We start from the raw sequence: 18,479 nt of genomic DNA on the forward strand, positions 1-18,479 counted from the left end.
GGGCTCTTGCAGTGCGGGTAGAGTGGCCTCACAAGGAGGGGTCTCGCCTTGTGGTGAGGTTTCAAGATGGGGGAGGGTCCTGCAATTCAGTGAGGTTCTTCCTATGCAAGGAGTGGTCTTGTTCTACAGTGGGGGTCTTGCAATGTGGCAGCGGGGTGTCCCGCAATTCAAGGGGGGTCTTGCTATGCCTGGAGGGGTCTCACCATGCCAAGGAGTCTTGCAATGTATGGGGGGGTTCTGCAATTCAAGGGGGGTCTTGGTCTGCTTGGAGGGGTCTCGCCATGCAGTGGGGCCTCCCATTGGGGATGGGGGGATGGGGGGGGGGCTGCAACTCCAGGAGGCTCCTGAAATGCAGGGAGGGGTCTTGGAATATGGAGGGCTCCTGCAGCTCAAGGGGGGGTCTTGCAATGCGGGGAAGGGTCTTGCCATGTGGTGTGGTCTTGCAGTGGGGGGGGGGGGGGGGGAGTCCCTGCAATTAAAGGGGGCTCTTGCAATGCGGGGAAGGGTCTTGCAGCACAGTGAAGTCTTGCAGTGGATGTGGGGTGTGTGAAATTCAAGGGGGGGGGTCTTGCAATGCAGGGAGGGGTTTTGCCATGCAGTGAGGGTCTTGGAATATGGAGGGCTCCTGCAATTCGAGGGGGGTCTTGCAATGGGGGGGAGGGTCTTGCAATGCAGTGGAGTCTTGCAGTGGTGGGGGTCCGTGCAATTAAAGGGGGCTCTTGCAATGCGGGGAAGGGTCTTGCCATCTGGTGGGGTCTTGCAATGTGTGTGTGGGGGGGTCCTGCCATTCAAGGAGGCTCCTGAAACACAGAGAGGGGTCTTGGAATATGCAGGGCTCCTGCAACTCAAGGGGCGTCTTGCAATGCGGGGAAGGGTCTTGCCGTGTGGTGGGGTTTCGCAATGTGTGTGTGTGGGGATCCTGCAACTCAAGGAGGCTCCTGAAATGCAGGGGGGGGTCTGGGAATATGGAGGGCTCCCACAACTCAAGGGGGTTCTTGCAATGCAGGGAGGGGTCTTGCTATGTGGTGGGGTCTTGCAATGTAGGGGGGGGGTGTCCTTCAACTCAAGGAGGCTCCTGAAGTGCAGGGAGGGGTCTTCGAATATGGAGGGCTCCTGCAACGCAAGGGGGGTCTTGCAACGCGGGGAGGGGTCTTGCTATGCAGGGAGGGGTCTCTGAATCTGGGGGGCTCCTGCCACTGCAGGAGGCTCTCGCAACGCGGGGAAGGGTCTTGCATCGCAGCGCGGTCTCGCAGTGGGGGGGTCCCTGCGATTCGAGGGGCCTCTCTCCTCGCCGGGAGGGGTCCTGCCGCCCCGCGGGGGCCCTGCGGCGGGGCTGGGGCGGGAGGGGGGTGCCGGTCGGGGGTCCTGGGGCGGGGGGCGGCCCCGACGGCGGGCGGGGGGCGGTGCCGCGGCCCCTATAAAGGCGGCGCCGGGGGCGGGCGCGGCGGCAGCGGCGGTCGGTGCCGGTGTCGTCGGTTGTCGTCGGTTGTCGTCGGTGTCGGCAGGATGACGGCGAACGGGACGGCGGAGCCGGTGCAGATCCAGTTCGGGCTGATCAACTGCGGCAACAAGTACCTGACGGCGGAGGCTTTCGGCTTCAAGGTGAACGCCTCGGCCGCCAGCATGAAGAAGAAGCAGATCTGGACGCTGGAGCAGGACGGGGAGGACTCCAGCGCCGTGCTGCTGAAAAGCCACCTGGGCCGGTACCTGGCAGCCGACAAGGACGGCCGGGTGAGCTGCGACAGCGAGGAGCCGGGGCCCGACTGTCGCTTCTTGGTGGTGGCCCACGGGGACGGGCGGTGGTCGCTGCAATCCGAGCCCCACCGCCGCTTCTTCGGCGGCACCGAGGACCGCCTCTCCTGCTTCTCCCCCGCCGTCTCGGCAGCCGAGAAGTGGAGCGTCCACCTGGCCATGCACCCCCAGGCCAACCTCTACAGCCTGGCCCGCAAGCGTTACGCCCACCTGGGCCCCCGCCGTGACGAGCTGGCCGTGGACCGCGACGTGCCGTGGGGGGTGGACGCCCTCATCACCCTCCTCTTCGTCGAGCAGCGTTACAGCCTGCAGAGCTGCGACCACCGGCTCCTCCGCTCCGACGGCCGCCTGGTCCCTGCCGCCGAGCCCGGCACCGCCTTCACCCTCGAATTTCGCTGCGGGAAGGTGGCTTTCCGAGACGGGGAGGGTCGCTACCTGGCCCCCTCGGGGCCCAGCGGCACCCTCAAGGCCGGCAAGAGCGGGAAGGTGGGCAAGGACGAGCTCTTCGCCCTCGAGCAGAGCTGCCCGCAGGTCGTGCTGCGGGCGGGCAACGACAGGAACGTCTCCACCCGGCAAGGTAGGAGGGGGGGGGACGGACACCCCTCGGCAGGGTCTAAGTCCCCTCGGGCGTCACCTCCGCGTCCCCCCAGAATCGCCCCCCCCGCAGCACTGACCCGTGGGACACCCCACACCCCCCCCAGCATCCCCTCCCTGCCTGCAGCGGCAGCCCCACAGGGTGCCCCCCCCTCCAGCCCTCTGCCGTCACCTCCTTAGGGTCCTCTGCCCCCCCCCCCCCGCTTGAACCCCTTCTCGCACGCGTCCCAACACCCCCCCCCGGAAGTCACCGTCTTCCCAGGGCACCCCCCTGCACCCCGCCAGCATGGCTGCCCATCGTCCCTCCCCCAATCCCTCCAACATCCTCTCCCCCGCACCCCTCCCCCATCCCTCTCCCTCCCCCATCCCCCCAGCATCGCCTGCCTGGGCCCCCCATCCCCCCAGCATTGACTGGATGGGGGCCCCCCACCCCCCAGCACCCCCATCCCCCCAGCATCGCCTGCCTGGAGGCCCCGGGGTGGGGGAGGAATGGTGAGGGGCCTGCCTCGGGGTGCAGGGATGGAGGGGTTGGGGGGGTGGGGGGGAGCTAGGGGAGGTGGTTGGGGTCTTCCCCCCCCCCGTGCAGGAGGCAGGGCCGCCAACCGTCCCCTTCCTACCTGGGGAGCTCATTGTTCGCCCAGCAAAGCCTCCCCCAAACTCCCCCCGCGCAGCGCTGAGCCGGAGGTGGGGGTGCCCCCCCCCCCAGCCTTGGCAATCACATCCATAAATGTCACCCAAATGGCTTCGAGCCGTGCCCTGCATCCCCCCCCGCCCCGCGACGTGCATCCCTCCCCACGGCTTGCGGGGTGCTTGCGGGATGAAGAGGGGGGATCCGCGATGCCGAGGGTGCACGGCCGGCGCGGGAGCTCCGGGCCCATCCCCGGCGTGCCCGGTCCTGCAGCGCAGCCCGCACCAGCAAGCAGCCAGGAATTCTTTCATTTATTTTTTTTTGTGTGTGTGTAAATAGAATTTTTCAAGGCTGCGGCTCAGCCCTCGCCCGTGCCCGGGCAGCTCCTTGCAGGCAGCTCCCAGCTTTGCTGCTTTCCGAGGGCAAACCCAGCGCTGCGAAGGAAAAAAAGGATAAAAAAACCCCCCAAAAAAGCCCGCAAAGCTGAGCAGCGGGGGCTGTTTGCCCAGGCGCAGGGGTTTGGGGAGGAGGAGGAAGAGGAGGATGGCGGGAGGCTGCGGCAGCGCCGTGGGGGAAGGGCTGCTGCAGCCCTTTGTCACCGGAGATGGGAAAACCAGCTGGGATGGCGGGGGGATGTGCGGGATGGGGGGGACCCCACGGCGCGGGTGGGAGCTGCTGGCGGACCCGCCGGCTTTGTGTGATTCGAGATGGATGGGGAAGGGGGGGGGAGTGAGGAGGGGGGCACAAATCTCCCCAGCAACAGGGGGCTCTGGGCTGCGCCCGGCCCCTTCCCAAGTGAAACCCAGCGGGAGGGGGCTACGCAGGGCTCCACGTCCTCGCTCGCGTCCATTTTGCCCGGCGAAGCCATTTCCACCCGGTTTATCCCACCCCGGCGGTGCGGAGAGCCCGGGAGCTGCCGTTCTCCGCGGCTCGCCCTCCCGTCTCCCGTCGGGAAACAGCCTCGTCCCAAGGGTACGGAGCAGGCAGCCGAACACCCGCCGTCGGAGGAAGCGGTCGCAGGCAGCCCTTTCGCCCCCCCCTGCCGCCCCGATACGCGCCACGCTGCCGGCAGATGTGCCGGAGCCCGCCGGGGGTGACGCGGGATGCGGGCAGGGAGCGGCTGTGGCTCGTGGGAAAAGGCAGCTTGGTCCCGCGTGGGAGCGGGGAGGGAGCGGGGATGGCGGTGGCTGTGTGTGTCCGTCCCCCCCCCCCAGCCCCGATGGAGGAGCGGGGACCACGGGGCCGTCGCGGTTCCCTTGGCTGGGAGCTGGAGCCGGGACAGCGCTGTCCCACGGGTGCCGAGTCAGCGCCTGGCGTGGAGCCCGCTCCCCGTCCCCGCGATGGCCGGCGTCACCGTCCCCTCCGCACCAGGGACGCGTGATGCCACCCATCCCCGGGGCGGGGTGCGAGGCCACCCCACCTCCAGCTGCAGAAGGATGGGGGTCCGTGGGGAGCCCTGGGCTCCATGAGACCCCCCCGTCTCCCTGCTGCACCCCAAAACAGCGCCGAGTCGGGGTGCTGCCAGCAGAAAGCGGCCTCCTCCCCTCCTCAATGGCTCCTTTCTCGCCCCGGCTGCGGCAACAAAGGGCCCTTTGTGGGCGCGAGGGTCCCAGGGGCCGAGCGCTGGCGTCCTCCTGCTCCGCTGAGCCCCCGCCATCCCCCCGCCCGGCCGAGCTCTGCCGCCCGCCGCCCCCACCGCGACGCGGGGCGAGGATGGGGGGGCTGGGGAGCGGGGCGCTGCGGGGAGGGGGGGGCGAGTGAGCGGTGCGGCGACTCCGTTGGTGCTTGGCTATAGCACAGAGCCGCAGGAGATCCATGGGGAAGGAGGGGTGGGTTTTCCAGGAAATCCGTGTCCCACCCCCACCCGTGACCCCCAGCAGAGCAGCCGCACGGTCCCTGCGTGGACAAAAATGTGCTCGGATTTACAGACGGGTGCGACGTGAGCCCGTCCGAGGGGACAAGGGGTGGGGGGTCCCAGAGCCCCGGGGGGACACTGGAACTGCACAGGCAGAGCTGGGGGTGCAGCAGGGAGATGGGGGGCTGCTGGGGTGCGGGCACCCGAAACCCTGCCCTGCCGCCTGCGACGGCTGGGGGGCTTTGGGGGGAGCTGCCGGCGCTCCCTCGGAGGGCGGTGGGCTCCGGGGGGGTTTTCAGGCAGAACCATGGGGTTTTTTTCATGCGTAACCGTGGGTTTTTTGGAAAGGAGACTCTGGGGAGTCGGAGGATGGGAAAGGCGCAGGCTCCCGGCGCTGGGCAGGCAGCTCCCGGTGCGGGGGGTCTGCTCCCCGTGGGTCCGGGCGCGGGGGGCTGCTCCAGCCGGCCTGTCCCACCGAATGGCCGTGGTCTCGCCAGCATCCCGGCTCGTAGGACACCCTCCGCGTGAGCTTAACGCAGGGGGAGAGGCTTCTGCACGCTGCGGGTGCCCTCACGGCGTGGAGGTTGGCGTGGCCGCAGCAAACTGTGCCTTTAGCCAGAGGGGACTCGGTGTTGGGGAGCCCTGGGGGACACACAGTCTTCAGCCCCCCCCAGCTCCCACCTCCCGCATCAGCATCACCCCCGAGACCCCCGTAGCACACCCATATTGCAGACGGGGAATTCTGGGGGGCCCAAGGGTGCCTCCACTCCCCCCCCCCCACCATTCCCAAAGCGCCGCCCTGCCACGGCGTGCTCGCCCCCCCCTCCCTCCTCCAGCTGTAATTAGCAGCTTCGTCAAGGTCAGGCAGAGTCGTGCCGGTTCCAGACTGTAAATTTACTGAGAGCGGTAATTAAAGCCTGATCGGAGCGGCAGGGGCTCGGCCGGGCGCTGTGGGAGACGCCGGCTCCCTGCAGCCAAAAGCAGGGGGGTGGCTGGACGGACAGCCTGTGTCCCCCACCAGAGGGACACAGGGACATCTCCCCTGGACCCGCCATGGTCCTGCCGCCTCCGACCCCCCAAACCTCCTGCTCTGGCTGCCTTACAGCCCTTTGAAGCCTCCTTCTTCCCCAGCTGTAATTGCATTCCTTTCCGCTGAGTCGGCGTAACCCAACCCAGCGCTGGGCTTTCGGGGAGGGGGCGGCGGGAGACCCTCCTGATGCAGGAGACCCTCCTGATGCTGGGCCCTGCAAGGCACTGGGGCGGGGGGGGGGGGGGGGGGGGAAGCCAAACCTCTGCCCAGCACCGGGAGCGTGCGCAATCGCGCAGCGGTGGGGCCGGGGGAGGCTGGGGGGCTCGCTCTGCTCCGTAGCCGGGTGTCTCTGGGGGAGAGGGGACGGTGTCGGGAGGCTCCTGGCACTCTGCTCCGTAGCCGGGGGTCTCTGGGGGAGAGGGGACGGTGTCGGGAGGCTCCTGGCACTCTGCTCCGTAGCCGGGGGTCTCTGGGGGAGAGGGGACGGTGCTGGGAGGCTCCCGGCGCTCCCTGCCTCATCTCTGGCCCATGGGATCCAGCTCTGCGGCACAAAGCATCCCCCCAGGCTCTGCCCCCCCTCCATCGCCTGCGCATCATCTAAAATCGTGGTGAGGAGGAAACGCCGCTGCCCACATCCCCCACGCAAACCACGCCAGCGGCTCTCGCAGCCTTTGGGAGGGGGTGGGCTGCGTCCTCCAGCATCCCCTCCCGCAGCCCAGCCCCTCTCCGTGAGCCCCCGCAGAGCCCCTCTTCCCCCCTCTCTCGCTCTCGAGAGGGGCCGCAGCCCGGCCAGGGTGCCAAAATCAAAACCAAATGTTCCCACCGCCCGCTGGCTTGGCCCTGGGAGGTTGGTGGAGGGGGGGGCAACCACACGAGCTGAGGGCTTGGCCAGTGGGGCCGGGGTTGGCAGCCGGGCAGCACCCCTCTGCCCCAGATACCCTGGGGAGTGAAGCACGGGGGGGGGGCTGTGGAAGGTGCTGGCGGATGCCTGGCAGGAGCAGGGATGCTGCGAGCAGGCGGCCGTGGGACGGTTTGGGCGTGGGAGAGAAGATTACAGCCAACAAAGCGCAGCCTTCAAAGCCCGATCCCTTGGGGAAAGGCGGGAGCCAGATAGGCAAAGCAGCAGGCGGGTGCCTGTTTTGGGGGTGCAGATGATGGGGTGATGGAAGCCAGGTAGCTGTGGGCTCCGGGGGAAGGCATCTCTGTTTCCCGGGCCGGTAGCTGGTGGGATGTGCTGGTGGCTTTCTGGAGCAGGAGGGGCCACCAAGCCTGCAGCCCCCCTTGGCTGCACTCGAGATCCCAGCGGCTGCGGAACGGGGAGGCGTCGCGGGGCGGAGGAGCGAGGGGCTGAACGCTTCGCCAGCCCCGCGGCCGTGCTCTCGGCTCCAGGGAAAGGCAGATTCGGGCAGGACGCTTTGCCCGCGCGCTTTGTGTCCCTCCCAGGACCAGGTGCCTGGTTGGACTCCAGCCCATAGCACCCATGGAGCAGGGGAGGGACGCGGGTGCTTTCTGCTCCGAAAAACTCACCCGGTTCCTCTAAACCGCAGCCCGCATCGCCGTCCGCTCCCGGGCTGCTCTCACTGGTTACGGACCAGTGCCACACTGGTGGTACTGGGGCCCATGTCAGCTCATCCCAGCTGTGCGCAGGCAGGGAGGAGCGGGGCTCAGCACCCCACCCTGGCTCCTTCTGCGAAAGCTGGCTCGGCCGTGCTGCTGTGGCTCCAGGCTACGGCTTCTGATTCGCATCCCAGAAATATTTTTAGGCGGAAATCCACCGAGCTGGAGAGCTCTGGAGAGGGTTTGGCCCCGCTAGCCCTGACGAAGCAGGTTTGCTCAGGCTCGGTGCCTGTGGGTGGGTGTGCACGTGGCCGGGGGGACCGGTGGTGGCCCCAGGGCTGTGGCTGGTAGCCCCAGGACCGGCTGCGCCCACCTCCGAGGCTGCTGGAGCAAACGCTGTCTCTGGTCCCTTTGGTGGACCCTTTGGGTCACCCTGGCTGGCAGAGCTGGGGGACGGGCTGCTGCCGATGGATTTTTTTGGGAGCCAGGGAAAGGCTTGGCTGCCCCAGGGCTTTCCTGAGCTTCCTCTCCCCGCAAACCTCTCCGCCCCAACGGGCCGTGACAATTTACGGATGAAGGACGGTGCCACGGTCCTTAAACACGCCGAGAGCTGGGGATTCATAGGTGGTGCGGCAGCCTCTGCTAAAGGATTGAATAACCTGTCACCTGCGGGGAAAAAATGGCAGCCCTTCTCCGTGTGAAATATCTGAGTCAGGCTTTGCTTGGTGCTCAGCCGTGGTGGAGCTGGAGGGTCCTGAGCTGGAGCTCGTGGCCGCCTCATCTCGCTCCAGCCCCTCTTTATGGCCTTAATACGTGAGGAGCTGAATGAAAAGCTGGATTTGAACCCAAAATTCTGGAGGACAGCCCTTGTGCAAGGGATTCAGGGGTCACCAGAGCTCACCCAGGGGAGCAGGAGCCCCTCTCGGTTGGGTTTCCTGGGCTGCCCCCGCACCCAGACCTGCTGGAGGTGGGTTGGGGTCCCCCTCCCCGCACCCCCACCTCCATCTGTCTCTGCCCCGCAGGGATGGACCTCTCGGCCAACCAAGATGAGGAGGGTGACCAGGAGACCTACCAGCTGGAGATCAACAAGGAGACCAAGAAATGCGCCTTCAGGACCTACACCGGGAAGTACTGGACCCTCACCTCCAACGGGGGCATCCAGTCCACCGCCTCCACAAAGTGAGTCCCCCGGCCCTAGCAGCTCCGGGGCCGTGCCTGGGCTTTGGGGACCCCTCTGCGTCTCCCAGGGGAATCCAAAGGGGATTTTCCAGCCCAGGCGCTCGCCTCGAAACGCTTCCCAGCGAAGGCAGCCAGTTCCCCGGGGAGCTGGGGCCGGGTCGGGGCTCACCGCCCACGACGCTCGGGAAGTCCCTCGGGCCATGTAATCCTTCCCGGCTGGCTGGGGCTGTCGAAACGCTTCCCCCCGCAGCTCAGCCCTGCGCTAGCTGAGAGCCGGGCGGAAAACCCGAAAGCGCGTTTGGCTGCCTGCTGCCCGCAGGGCGAGGGCTGCCCAGCGGGACGGCCGCCGCGGCACGGCTCGTCCCGCAGAAACAAGTGGCATCGGGGCCCCCCCATCCAGCCGCAGCCCTTCCCGTCCCAGCGGGGTGGCACCGGCCGGATCCCCGTCCGTCGCATCCCGCCGACCGCCCTCTCCGTCCCGCAGGAACGCCAGCTGCTATTTTGACATCGAGTGGCGCGACAAGCGCATCACCCTGAAAGCTGCCAACGGCAAGTACGTGACGGCGAAGAAGAACGGGCAGCTGGCGGCCTCCATGGAGACAGCAGGTAAGGAACCCCCTCAGGGACCCCCGCCCTGCACCGGGGAGGCAGGGGATGCACAAAGTCCCCCCCACCCCCCCCAAACCAGGCTCCTCTTCCAAGTGATGCTCAAGGATGCAGGCAATGAGTTCTTAACGACCATTTCACGTGGGGTGGAGGGAGAGATGGGGGGGTGAGAAATGGGTGGGGGGCACAGCCCACACTCCTCACTGCTGCTGCCAGCCGTGGGGTCTGGGCTCTGTCACAGAATTCATAGAATCACAGAATATTCAGGGTTGGAAGGGCCCTCTGTGGGTCACCCAGCCCAACCCCCCTGCCCAAGCAGGGTCACCCAGAGCAGGCTGCACAGCACCGCGTCCAGGTGGGTCTGGAATATCTCCAGAGAAGGAGACTCCCCAGGGTCACTCTCACGGCCCCTCTCCCCCCGGTGCAGGCGAGACGGAGCATTTCGTGATGAAGCTGATCAACAGGCCCATCATCGTCCTCCGCGGCGAGCACGGCTTCATCGGCTGCCGGAAGGTGACCGGCACCCTGGACTCCAACCGCTCCTCCTACGACGTCTTCCAGCTGGAGTTCAACGACGGCGCCTACAACATCAAGGGTGAGTCCCCAGGGGTGGGCACGGGGGGGGAGATGGCCATCGGGGTCCCCGCGGTGGCTCACGGGGCCACCTTGTCACCTCTCCCTCCGCCCGCAGATGCCACCGGGAAGTACTGGATGGTGGGGAGCGAGTCGTCCGTCACCAGCAGCAGCGACACCCCCGTGGACTTCTTTTTTGAGTTCTGCGACTATAACAAAGTGGCCATCAAAATCAATGGCAAATACCTGAAGGGCGACCACGCCGGGGTCCTCAAGGCATCCGCCGACGCCATCGATGCCTCCACCCTCTGGGAATACTGATGCACTTTAGCGTACCTCCCGTTGCCAACTTTCCTCTCCTCTCCTCTCTCCTCTGTCCTTTATTTTTTCTTTCATGTTTTGTTTCTCCTCTCTGTAAAAGCATTTTCAGACCGGCTTGCCCTTCCCTCCCGCCGCAGTCGGTGCGTTATGTGGGAGATGGGGCTCCGTAAACCTCTGTAAGAACTGGAAAAGGGATGGGGCAGCCTGCCTGTAGCTTTGTAGAGGGGTCTGTCTCTGTCTCCCCCTCCCCGCCCTCCCCCTGCCCCCTCCAGGTTTGCTGGGCTTGGAAACTGCCCTACCCCCCCGGCCCGGCCCCCAGCATCACCTTAGGTAGTTTATTTTCCTCCCCTCGATTGAAAAAAGGGAATAAGATCACCTCTGCGCTCGCTTCTGCCATATCGGCGCTGGAGTCGCCTCAGTCTGCGCTGCCAGCGTCCCCCGGAGCACCCGTCCCACCTCGCCCCGCTCCGAGCTGGGGCTGAGCGATGGTGCCGGGCTCCGCCGGCTCCCCCCGGCCCCTCCGGCAGCTTCTCCCTGCTCCTGGCTTTCAGGGACAGGATCCATCCCCAGCTGAGCCCTAAGAGGTGACCTCGCATATCACAGCATCCCCGGGGTCGGGGCTGGCGTGTGCCGGCACGCGTCCCTGCCAGCAAGCCGACCCCCCCCCCCTTTATGTACCTGGAAATGATTTTTTTTTTAGGGTGATCCCATCTGGAAAGCCTCAGCCTTTCATCTCGTGGAGCCCCGCGCTCCTGGTGTCCCTCTGCCCCTCCGGCCGTGTGCGTCGGGCTCTGGAGCAGCATCGCAGACCCCGACGGTGGGTCCAGCCCGGCGGGCGCCTGCCCCAGGCTGCTCCCGCTGCTGACGGAGTCGGGGGGAGGCAGAGCGAGCCCAGGGCAGGGGCTTCATCCAGGCCACCTCCAGCACCCAGCGGGCTTCGGTCCCTGCAGAAGCCCGGCTGGTCGATGCAACCCCCTCCCCGGGTGGTGGCTGGCCACAGAAACTGCAGATTTTTGGTTTACAGAATAGAAAAGTTCTTTAGCAAACTTTGCACAGTGATCTTCGCTCAGTACCTTTGGGGTTTCTGGTGTTGGGTTTGGTCTGGTTTTTTTTTTCCTTCTCATAAAATACTGGAACATCAGATCTGATGCTGAATTAGGAAGGGCCCGTTCCCGCGGGGACCCCCGAGGAGGGCAGCTCCCGGTCCCGCCGCCTCCGGGGTGCCTGGGCTCGGCTCTCCTGCCCAACCCTACTGGAAAAAAAAAAAAAGAAAAAAAAGAAAAAAAAAAGACCAAAACAGTATTTTTGTTAGTCTCTATTTATATATGCTCTCCGTGGCACTGTGTTACCAGCTGTTGTCTGTACTAGGTCTGCATTAGAGTATAACGCTGTTCGTAATGGGTGACGCTGATGTCTTCGTTAGGGTGTTGAAGGGCACTTTATCCTTCGGGGCCTTCCCGGGGCCGGTATCTGCTCCCTGCCAACCCAACCAAGGAGCCTTGTCCCCCCGCGCTGGTCCCCGCACACCAAGGGTGCTCGTGGCGTTGCTGCCATGCCGAAACGGGGCCGGTCCCTGCTGCCAGAGGCCTTAAAGCCATGAGGAGGGGTCACCCTCCGTGGGAGCTTGGTGCTAACCTCTCCGCTGGAGAGCGAGCCGGCCGCCCCCCGCCATGGGGACAGCCGGCCGGGGTCCCTCGCTGGCAGGGCATCCCGGCTGGGGCTCTACCTCGGCTCCGCGCTCACATCCACGCCCGCCCGCGATGCCCTCGAAGGACCGAGTGTCTTGATGAAGCCCTGAGTGACCCTGTGACTCGGCACACACCTTTCGCTGGCCTTCACACCCCCTCCCCTTCCTCCCCGCGTCGCCTCCTCCCCGTCACCCCGTCGCAGTTCGAACCATGTAACTCCCACTCCGGCTTCTTCCGTGTGACACTAGGTCAACATCTCTCCTGTCTCCTCTTCTCGGGTGTCGTGACTCTCTGGAAACATCTCACTCCAAAAACTTAAGTTTTGGGGTTTTTTCAGTTGTTTTTTTTTTTATTATTATTTTTTTTGTAAGTGCCATTTGTATAACTTAAAAAAAAATAGCTTCAAATGGAGAAAGATGAATAAAAAAAATAAAACCTGCATTCGGATATGAGTGGTGGTGTGGTCTGTCGGGGCGACCGTGGCTGGGGCTGCAACAGCCTTTCACCAAGAGGCGCGAGGCTGAGCACGGAGCATTTGGGGCGGCGGAGCCTTCGGGGGCCAGATCGCTTCCCACAGACTGACCTGGCTTCAGAGGGCTCAGGGAAGTTGGTGGGAACGGTGACCAACAGGGCCATCTCCACCCAGCAGGCTCAGACCCGGAGCTGGCCGGGCGTGAGGTCACCTGGAGTGGCCAGCAGGTCGAGGGAGGTTCTCCTGTCCCTCTGCTCTGCTCTGGTGAGGCCCCATCTGCAGTGCTGTGTCCAGTTCTGGGCTCCCCAGTCCAAGAAAGATGAGGAGCTACTGGAGAGTCCAGCGGAGGGCTATGAGGATGGTGAGGGGACTGCAGCATCTCTGCTACGAGGAGAGGCTGAGGGAGCTGGGCTTGTTCAGCCTGGAGAAGAGAAGGCTGAGAAGGGGACCTTAGAAATGCCTACAAATATCTGCAGGGTGGGTGTCAGGAGGACGGGGCCAGACTCTTTCCAGTGGTGCCCAGCGACAGGACAAGGGGCAACAGGCACAAACTGAAGCAGAGGAAGCTCCAGCTGAACACGAGGAAGAACTTCTTCCCTCTGAGGGTGACGGAGCCCTGGCCCAGGCTGCCCAGGGAGGCTGTGGAGTCTCCTTCTCTGGAGATATTCCAACCCCCCTGGACGCGGTGCTGTGCAGCCTGCTCTGGGTGACCCTGCTTGGGCAGGGGGTTGGGCTGGGTGACCCACAGAGGTCCCTGCCAACTCCCACCATGCTGGGATTCTGTGAGATGCTCAGAGCAGCCCTCAGCCACTGAGCCCAGGGTCATCTCTGAGGGCGGGTGACCTGTGCATGAGTCAAGGAGCTGCACCAGCAAACCAGCCATCTCCCCTGCAAACCACCTCCCCTCCTGCAAACCTCCTCCGCCACAACCCAACCCCTCCCGCAAGCCACCTCTGCTGCAAGCCCCCTCCTCCCGTCCTTGCCAGGAGCGAAGCTGTGCCCCGTGCCAGCTCGGCAGCACCACGGAGGAGCTGCTTTTTGCTTTTTCTCCCCCCTGCTCAGATATTTCCCCCCCATACGACAGCCCCGAGGGGAAGGACCCACAGGGAGGGGAGAGCGACAGGGTGCTGGTTTCGGGTGCAGGGCATGGCGGGGGTCAGCAATCAGCCCCCTCCTCTGCTCGGTGACACAGAGATAAGGAAGATAAGAAAACCCTAAGGATGGGAAGGAGGTGGGAAGCCCACCCGCTGCAGCCCAGCCCAAAGCCCGGCGGGAGAAGCCGGCATGCTGTCCCCAGACAGCCAAATCCAGCCCTAGGACTCCACCGACCCACCCCGGTTTTACATCGGGGCCAACTGCGGTTTTGGCTCTGAAGACAGGGGCTATGGAGGGGCCGGGGCCCCACGCCATCGCCCGTGCCCACCCCAGCCAGCCCCTTCACTGCCCCTCATCTCCCACAGCCCCGCTCGGCCCCGCCGGTCACCCACAGGCTCCCGGGTGGCTTTTAGAAATCCAAAGCTGCTTTGCTGGAAGCAAATCTGGGGAGAGGGGGGCTGCACACACACCCCCCCGCAGCTCATCCCAGGGTGGGAGGGCTTCGCCAGGAACAACCTTCAACTTCAGACAGGGTTCCAGCACCGCAGCAAGGGCCGAGGGAAGGAAGGAAGGAAGAAGGGAAGTCCATTCCTTCCTCTAAACATTTCCTTCTGCTCTTAAGGCCGGATTCTGTATTTACCAGAGCTCCCCCAGCCCTTCTCCCGCATCCTGGTTTCCATTTAACGGAGCGACTGGAAACCATCTTCTATCCCATCCCATTTTTCCCCGGGAGCAGGTGGAAGGGATTAAGCTTTTCCAGGAGGGTCAAGCAGGTTTTGCCTTGCGCCTTGCAGAGGTCTCAAGGGCGCGGGCTGAGATGCGGGGACAGAGGCCCTGCCTGGCGTCAGCCCCAGCATCAAGGCGGCGCAGCTGGGATAAGGTGAAAGCCAGAGTGCACAAATTTATTTACAAAAATTCAAATTACAATATAATACAGGAACTTTTTACACACAGAATATTAGAACAGTTTACTACCAGAAGGTAAAGAAAAATATTTTTTTCTTTTTTTTTTTTTTAATAAACCACCTATTTATTTTCAGCTACTGTTATACAAAGTGGCAGAACATGCACATCTTTACAGGGTTTCTTTTCATATAACGTTTTGCTAAGTGCAAATACTAAGTTTCTCTCTCCACCTTTAAGGCAAGTAAAAGGGGACACTGCAGTTAACCATAGGAAGTACCTGTGGGGGACCAGCCAGGGCACAGCACCCGCCCCGGCGCCTGCTAAAGCACAGAGGGCTTCGAGACTGGGGGGCAGGAGGGAAAATGGAAGGCAGGCGTTGGAGACCAGATCACGGATGGCTCCCCTGGCTGTGCTCTAAGTTTTGGGTTGTTTTTCTTTTGTTTGTTTTTTTTTTTTAACTAAATCAACACAGATCCAAGCGCCATCAGAAACCACAACTCGAGGTCTCCCGAGGAGGAGCAGCCCCACGCCTTGGCTGCAGAGGAATTTTCGGTGAAATGGGAGTTTCCTCGGGGAGAGAAGCAGCACCGGGAACCCAGCATCGCCCCGGGCTGGGGGCCAAGCCCATCGCTTGGGGCCCCTGGGCACGCTGCACCCTGCGTCAGAGCGCAGGCACCGCTGTCTTCTCAGACAGAAACAGGGCCGCGGTTTGGCAGGGGACACGGGGACAGTGGTCCTCTACCGGGCTCCTCCAGGACCACAGCCCCTGCCCCACAGTGGCAGAAGACGCTCACGCCCCAGGCCCAAGGTCGGACCAGACCCCGACCTCTCGGCCCCCTCTGCCTGATGCTTCTCCCCCCTCTCGCTCCATCTCTGCACCTCCCTCAGCTGAGGCTTAGCTCCTGGAGGCCACGCATCTCCGGACAGGCACCAAAACCCGGGACCAGAGCACCCTCCAGCCCATGCTGCCGGCCACCCCAGCTGCCCGAGCCATCTCTGCTGCCCAACCTGGCTTTGCACGGGGGACAACCGCCACCACCCTGCTCTAGAAAGCCTGGAGGGCTCACCCAAGCCGGCGCTTGAGGCCACCAGATCCCGGTTATCAAACCCCAGGATTCCCTCTCTGGCGGGGGAAGCCACTGGCGCTGCTGCTGAGCCGGCTCCGTTTTCTCGCCGCCCGCCAAGGCTGAAGGCAGCGCTTCCCCAAGCCCCGGGGACACCCCGCGCCCGGCTCCCACAGGAATCACTCGGGGCACGGGCAGATCTAAACCTGGCTAAAACCCAGCCAAGCTCCTGCAGCCCCCACACTACTTCAGAAATAAATTAAAATAAACAAGAGAAAACGACAGCAGCAAGGGAACTGTGCTCGGCTATGAACGCCAGAGACCGCGGCGCTGAGGAGCTGGGACAGAGCACTCCGCAGGGGACCTTCAGCCCACGCCCAAGAGCGGAGAAATTGCTGACTCAGCTCCGGAAAGCGTGGCAGGCCCCTCTGGGAGACCTTCCCGGGGACAACAGCTCCCAGGAGCTGTCCCGAGCCATGGCGGAGGCCACCTCTCTCCAGCAGCATCCCACCGACAGCCCCGCACCCAAGGAGATGCCGTGCCCAGGGCCGTTACGGAGAGCTGCAAGCCACGGTTTGGCAGAAGCAGGGAGTTTTACGCAAAAAAAAACCAAATAAAACCAAAAGTCACCCAGATGGTCAAATTCCAGGGGGGATAACGGGCAGGGAATTGCCCCCAGCGGGTTCCCAGCAGGACACGGCCCAGCCCAAAGCACCCAGGAACGACAGCACAACCGGGCTGTCCAAACCTAGCCCAGCATTCCCGAGAGCAGGGATTTGTTCTGTATTTTTTCCCCCCACTCCATCCATTTTCTTTTCTAAGGGGGGTCTGCACCAGACAGCACAGCCAAGGGCTGTGGGGAGAGGGCTTGGCGCCAGCGCTCCTCCCGCAGCCCAGTGACAACACCCCGCTTCTCGCGGGGACATTTTGCTTTTCCCCAGCCCAGCGACACCCGCGCTTGCCTTTCACCACGCTTTCCCGAAGCCTGCTGAGCTGCAACACACATTTTCAGGGGGTCTCACGCTTCCTACGGCTGCCCGTTGGTCACAGGGGGCTCAGGGAAGAGGGGGCCCAGCTCACCGCCGCCTGCCTGCGTGACTACCCGGGTAGTTCCCAATTTTTCTGCCCTGGCACACAGCACACACCGCTGCCTACGCCCCTCACCGGGTTATTTGCCCAAGCAGGTTGTTTTTTTTGCAATGAAGGGTGCAGCTTCGGCTCCGGGTGCTTCTAGCAGGGGTTGGAGGACTGCTGCCAGAAGCAGGGGGAGATGGGGGATGCTGGATGAGAACAGCAAAGCAAAGGCCGTGTTTTGGAAGGTGAGAGTCACGCACTGCTGGGGGAAAAACCCCGAGCCCTTCGCAGGGGGTAAGTTCAGCTCAGCCCAAGATTAGGGTGCCTGAGTCTTCTGCTACTTGCTAAAGCCCTGAGATGGAATGCAGCTCCATCGAGAGGGCTGCTGCTTCCCCTCACTCCACTCGCAGAGCGAGAAAGGCTAAAAACACCAGGTTTACTTGGTTTCAAACAATTTACTTCTGCTGGGAGGTGCTAGGAGGTTACAGGGATGCTGGAGGACACAGGAACCCCGGCCTCCTGCCTCTCCACGGGCAGAAGGCCAGGGCAGCTGACTCCTGCTCCCTTGCTCCTGAAGGTCTTACTTGGAGGCCAAGCCTCTCCTCCCTTCCTCCCAGGACTCACTTGACCATGCGGCAGCTGCTCTGGGCAGCAGGAAGGCAGGATTTTTGGAAAGTCCCCAAGGAACGGCTGCATCCCTGCGCTCCGCAAAGTCTCACTTTCCCTCCCAGCAGCTGCCTGAACAGGCTCTGTCAAATCAAAACATCTGGATGCCCACCACAGGGAGAGACCCTCGGAAACCCAGCACCGAGCCCTGCCGCAGCGCAGGTCGACACGTCCTGATGGCGAAGGTTCAGAGAAGCTCTAGAGATGGGTGCAGTGCGGGGACGTGTGAGTTGGAGCAGGGCCCCTCGCAGCTGGCTAAACCGAGGGGGGCTGGAGGGGGAACGGGGGGTGATGTTACCAGGGTGGGCTTTGCCCTGCCGCAACTCGAACCAGGTCAGAAGCGGTGCCGAGGCTGAGGGCCAAAGTGCATAGGCAAGTTGTGCTCCAGCTGAACGTTGATCTGGGGGAAATCATAGTTCACCCTCATGTTGGGTAACGGGGGGACGTAGGGGGCAGGGATAGGGCCGATGTTGAGGGGGATGTTGTTGTACAAGGGACGGACTGGAGGGAGTGGGAAGGGAGGGTGCACGAAGGGGTAAGGGGGCATCCGGGGTTGATGGAGGTTCTGAGGAACGGGTCTGGGGATGACTTCAATTCTCTGGATTTTCTCCACAGGCTTTTCAGCAGGAGGGCCGATCCGCTTGAAGCTGTTCTCTGCAGAGGGAGGAGAGAAAAGAACCAGTCATCCCACAAACAAAAACCTCACCGAGCTTGGTTTCTGGTCTTACATTCGCAGCCAGCACCCTCCAGCCCCAGCGTGCTCTCCGAAGCATCGCTCCGGGCGCCGCCGAGCACAGCACAAGCTTTCCAGGTCGGCTCCTTTCATCCAGGCTGCCCCACAAAGGGGGAACGCACCCTTCCGCAGGGATGTGGGGCAGCCCCTGGCACGGCCCCGCGCCCCCCACCACGGAGGTGATGCTGCCCTTCAGCCACTCTGCCAAGCGGCGAGGAGACAGGTCTGTGCGCCCGCAACACCCGGCACCAAGCCAGAGCTGGACACCAGCCTCGTGCCTCCTCACGGTCCCAGCTAAAGCCCGCAGGCAGCAGCACTTTCGAGCTAGACCGGTTCGCAGGAGGAGCAGGGGGATGGCTTGTGCTCCCCTCTGGAGCAAGATCCGGATGATGCTCGGTGCAGCAAAGCGATGCACGGAGGAGCCTGCAAGCAGCCAGGCCATGGGGAAAAACAATCCAGCGAAGATCCAGAGACTTGCCAGCAGCTGGGAACCTCCCGCTCTCCCGTCGTCCTCGGTCTGACCTCAAAGCACAGGTCAGGACTGTGACTTACCTCCGTTTTTCTTCCTTTGCTCCTCTTCCGCTTCTTTCTGAATCTCCTGGATTATCTTCTCGTCATCCTCCTACAAATCACAGGAGCAGCAAGAGTCAGCGGGCGAACTCCTGCCGCAGCAGCTTCCCATTCTC

At 63.6% G+C, this 18,479-nt stretch overlaps 2 protein-coding genes across 6 annotated transcripts in view; one reads left to right on the plus strand and one right to left on the minus strand.

Annotated features, from left to right (window-relative positions):
* Window positions 1-1,453: 1,453 nt before the first annotated feature.
* Window positions 1,454-12,222, plus strand: FSCN1 (fascin actin-bundling protein 1). Its single transcript, XM_075436776.1, has 5 exons — window positions 1,454-2,329; window positions 8,439-8,595; window positions 9,080-9,201; window positions 9,629-9,796; window positions 9,893-12,222. Exons 1-5 carry the CDS (start codon window positions 1,507-1,509, stop codon window positions 10,093-10,095), a joined length of 1,473 nt encoding a protein of 490 aa, XP_075292891.1. The 5' UTR covers window positions 1,454-1,506; the 3' UTR covers window positions 10,096-12,222.
* A 2,021-nt stretch (window positions 12,223-14,243) lies between these two features.
* RNF216 (ring finger protein 216) overlaps window positions 14,244-18,479 on the minus strand; it is an 81,788-nt gene continuing 77,552 nt past the window's right edge. For all 5 annotated transcript variants that reach the window (XM_075436501.1, XM_075436499.1, XM_075436500.1 and 2 more), the window contains exons 16-17: window positions 18,346-18,415; window positions 14,244-17,714 (exon numbers count right to left, since the gene is read on the minus strand). In XM_075436501.1, coding sequence (XP_075292616.1) covers window positions 17,395-17,714; window positions 18,346-18,415 — 390 coding nt within the window. In that variant the 3' untranslated portion in view covers window positions 14,244-17,394. The remainder of the gene's footprint in view (window positions 17,715-18,345; window positions 18,416-18,479) is intronic.

The sequence above is a fragment of the Opisthocomus hoazin genome, chromosome 15 (genome assembly GCF_030867145.1).
Source record: "Opisthocomus hoazin isolate bOpiHoa1 chromosome 15, bOpiHoa1.hap1, whole genome shotgun sequence".
In the NCBI taxonomy this organism is placed as follows: Eukaryota; Metazoa; Chordata; class Aves; order Opisthocomiformes; family Opisthocomidae; genus Opisthocomus; species Opisthocomus hoazin.

Coding starts and splice junctions, on each gene's coding strand:
- FSCN1 (XM_075436776.1), top strand. CDS start 1,507: ATGACGGCGAACGGGACGGCGGAGCCGGTGCAGATCCAGTTCGGGCTG. Junction 9,202..9,628: donor GGCCTCCATGGAGACAGCAG/GTAAGGAACCCC, acceptor CCCCCGGTGCAG/GCGAGACGGAGCATTTCGTG. Junction 9,797..9,892: donor CGGCGCCTACAACATCAAGG/GTGAGTCCCCAG, acceptor CTCCGCCCGCAG/ATGCCACCGGGAAGTACTGG.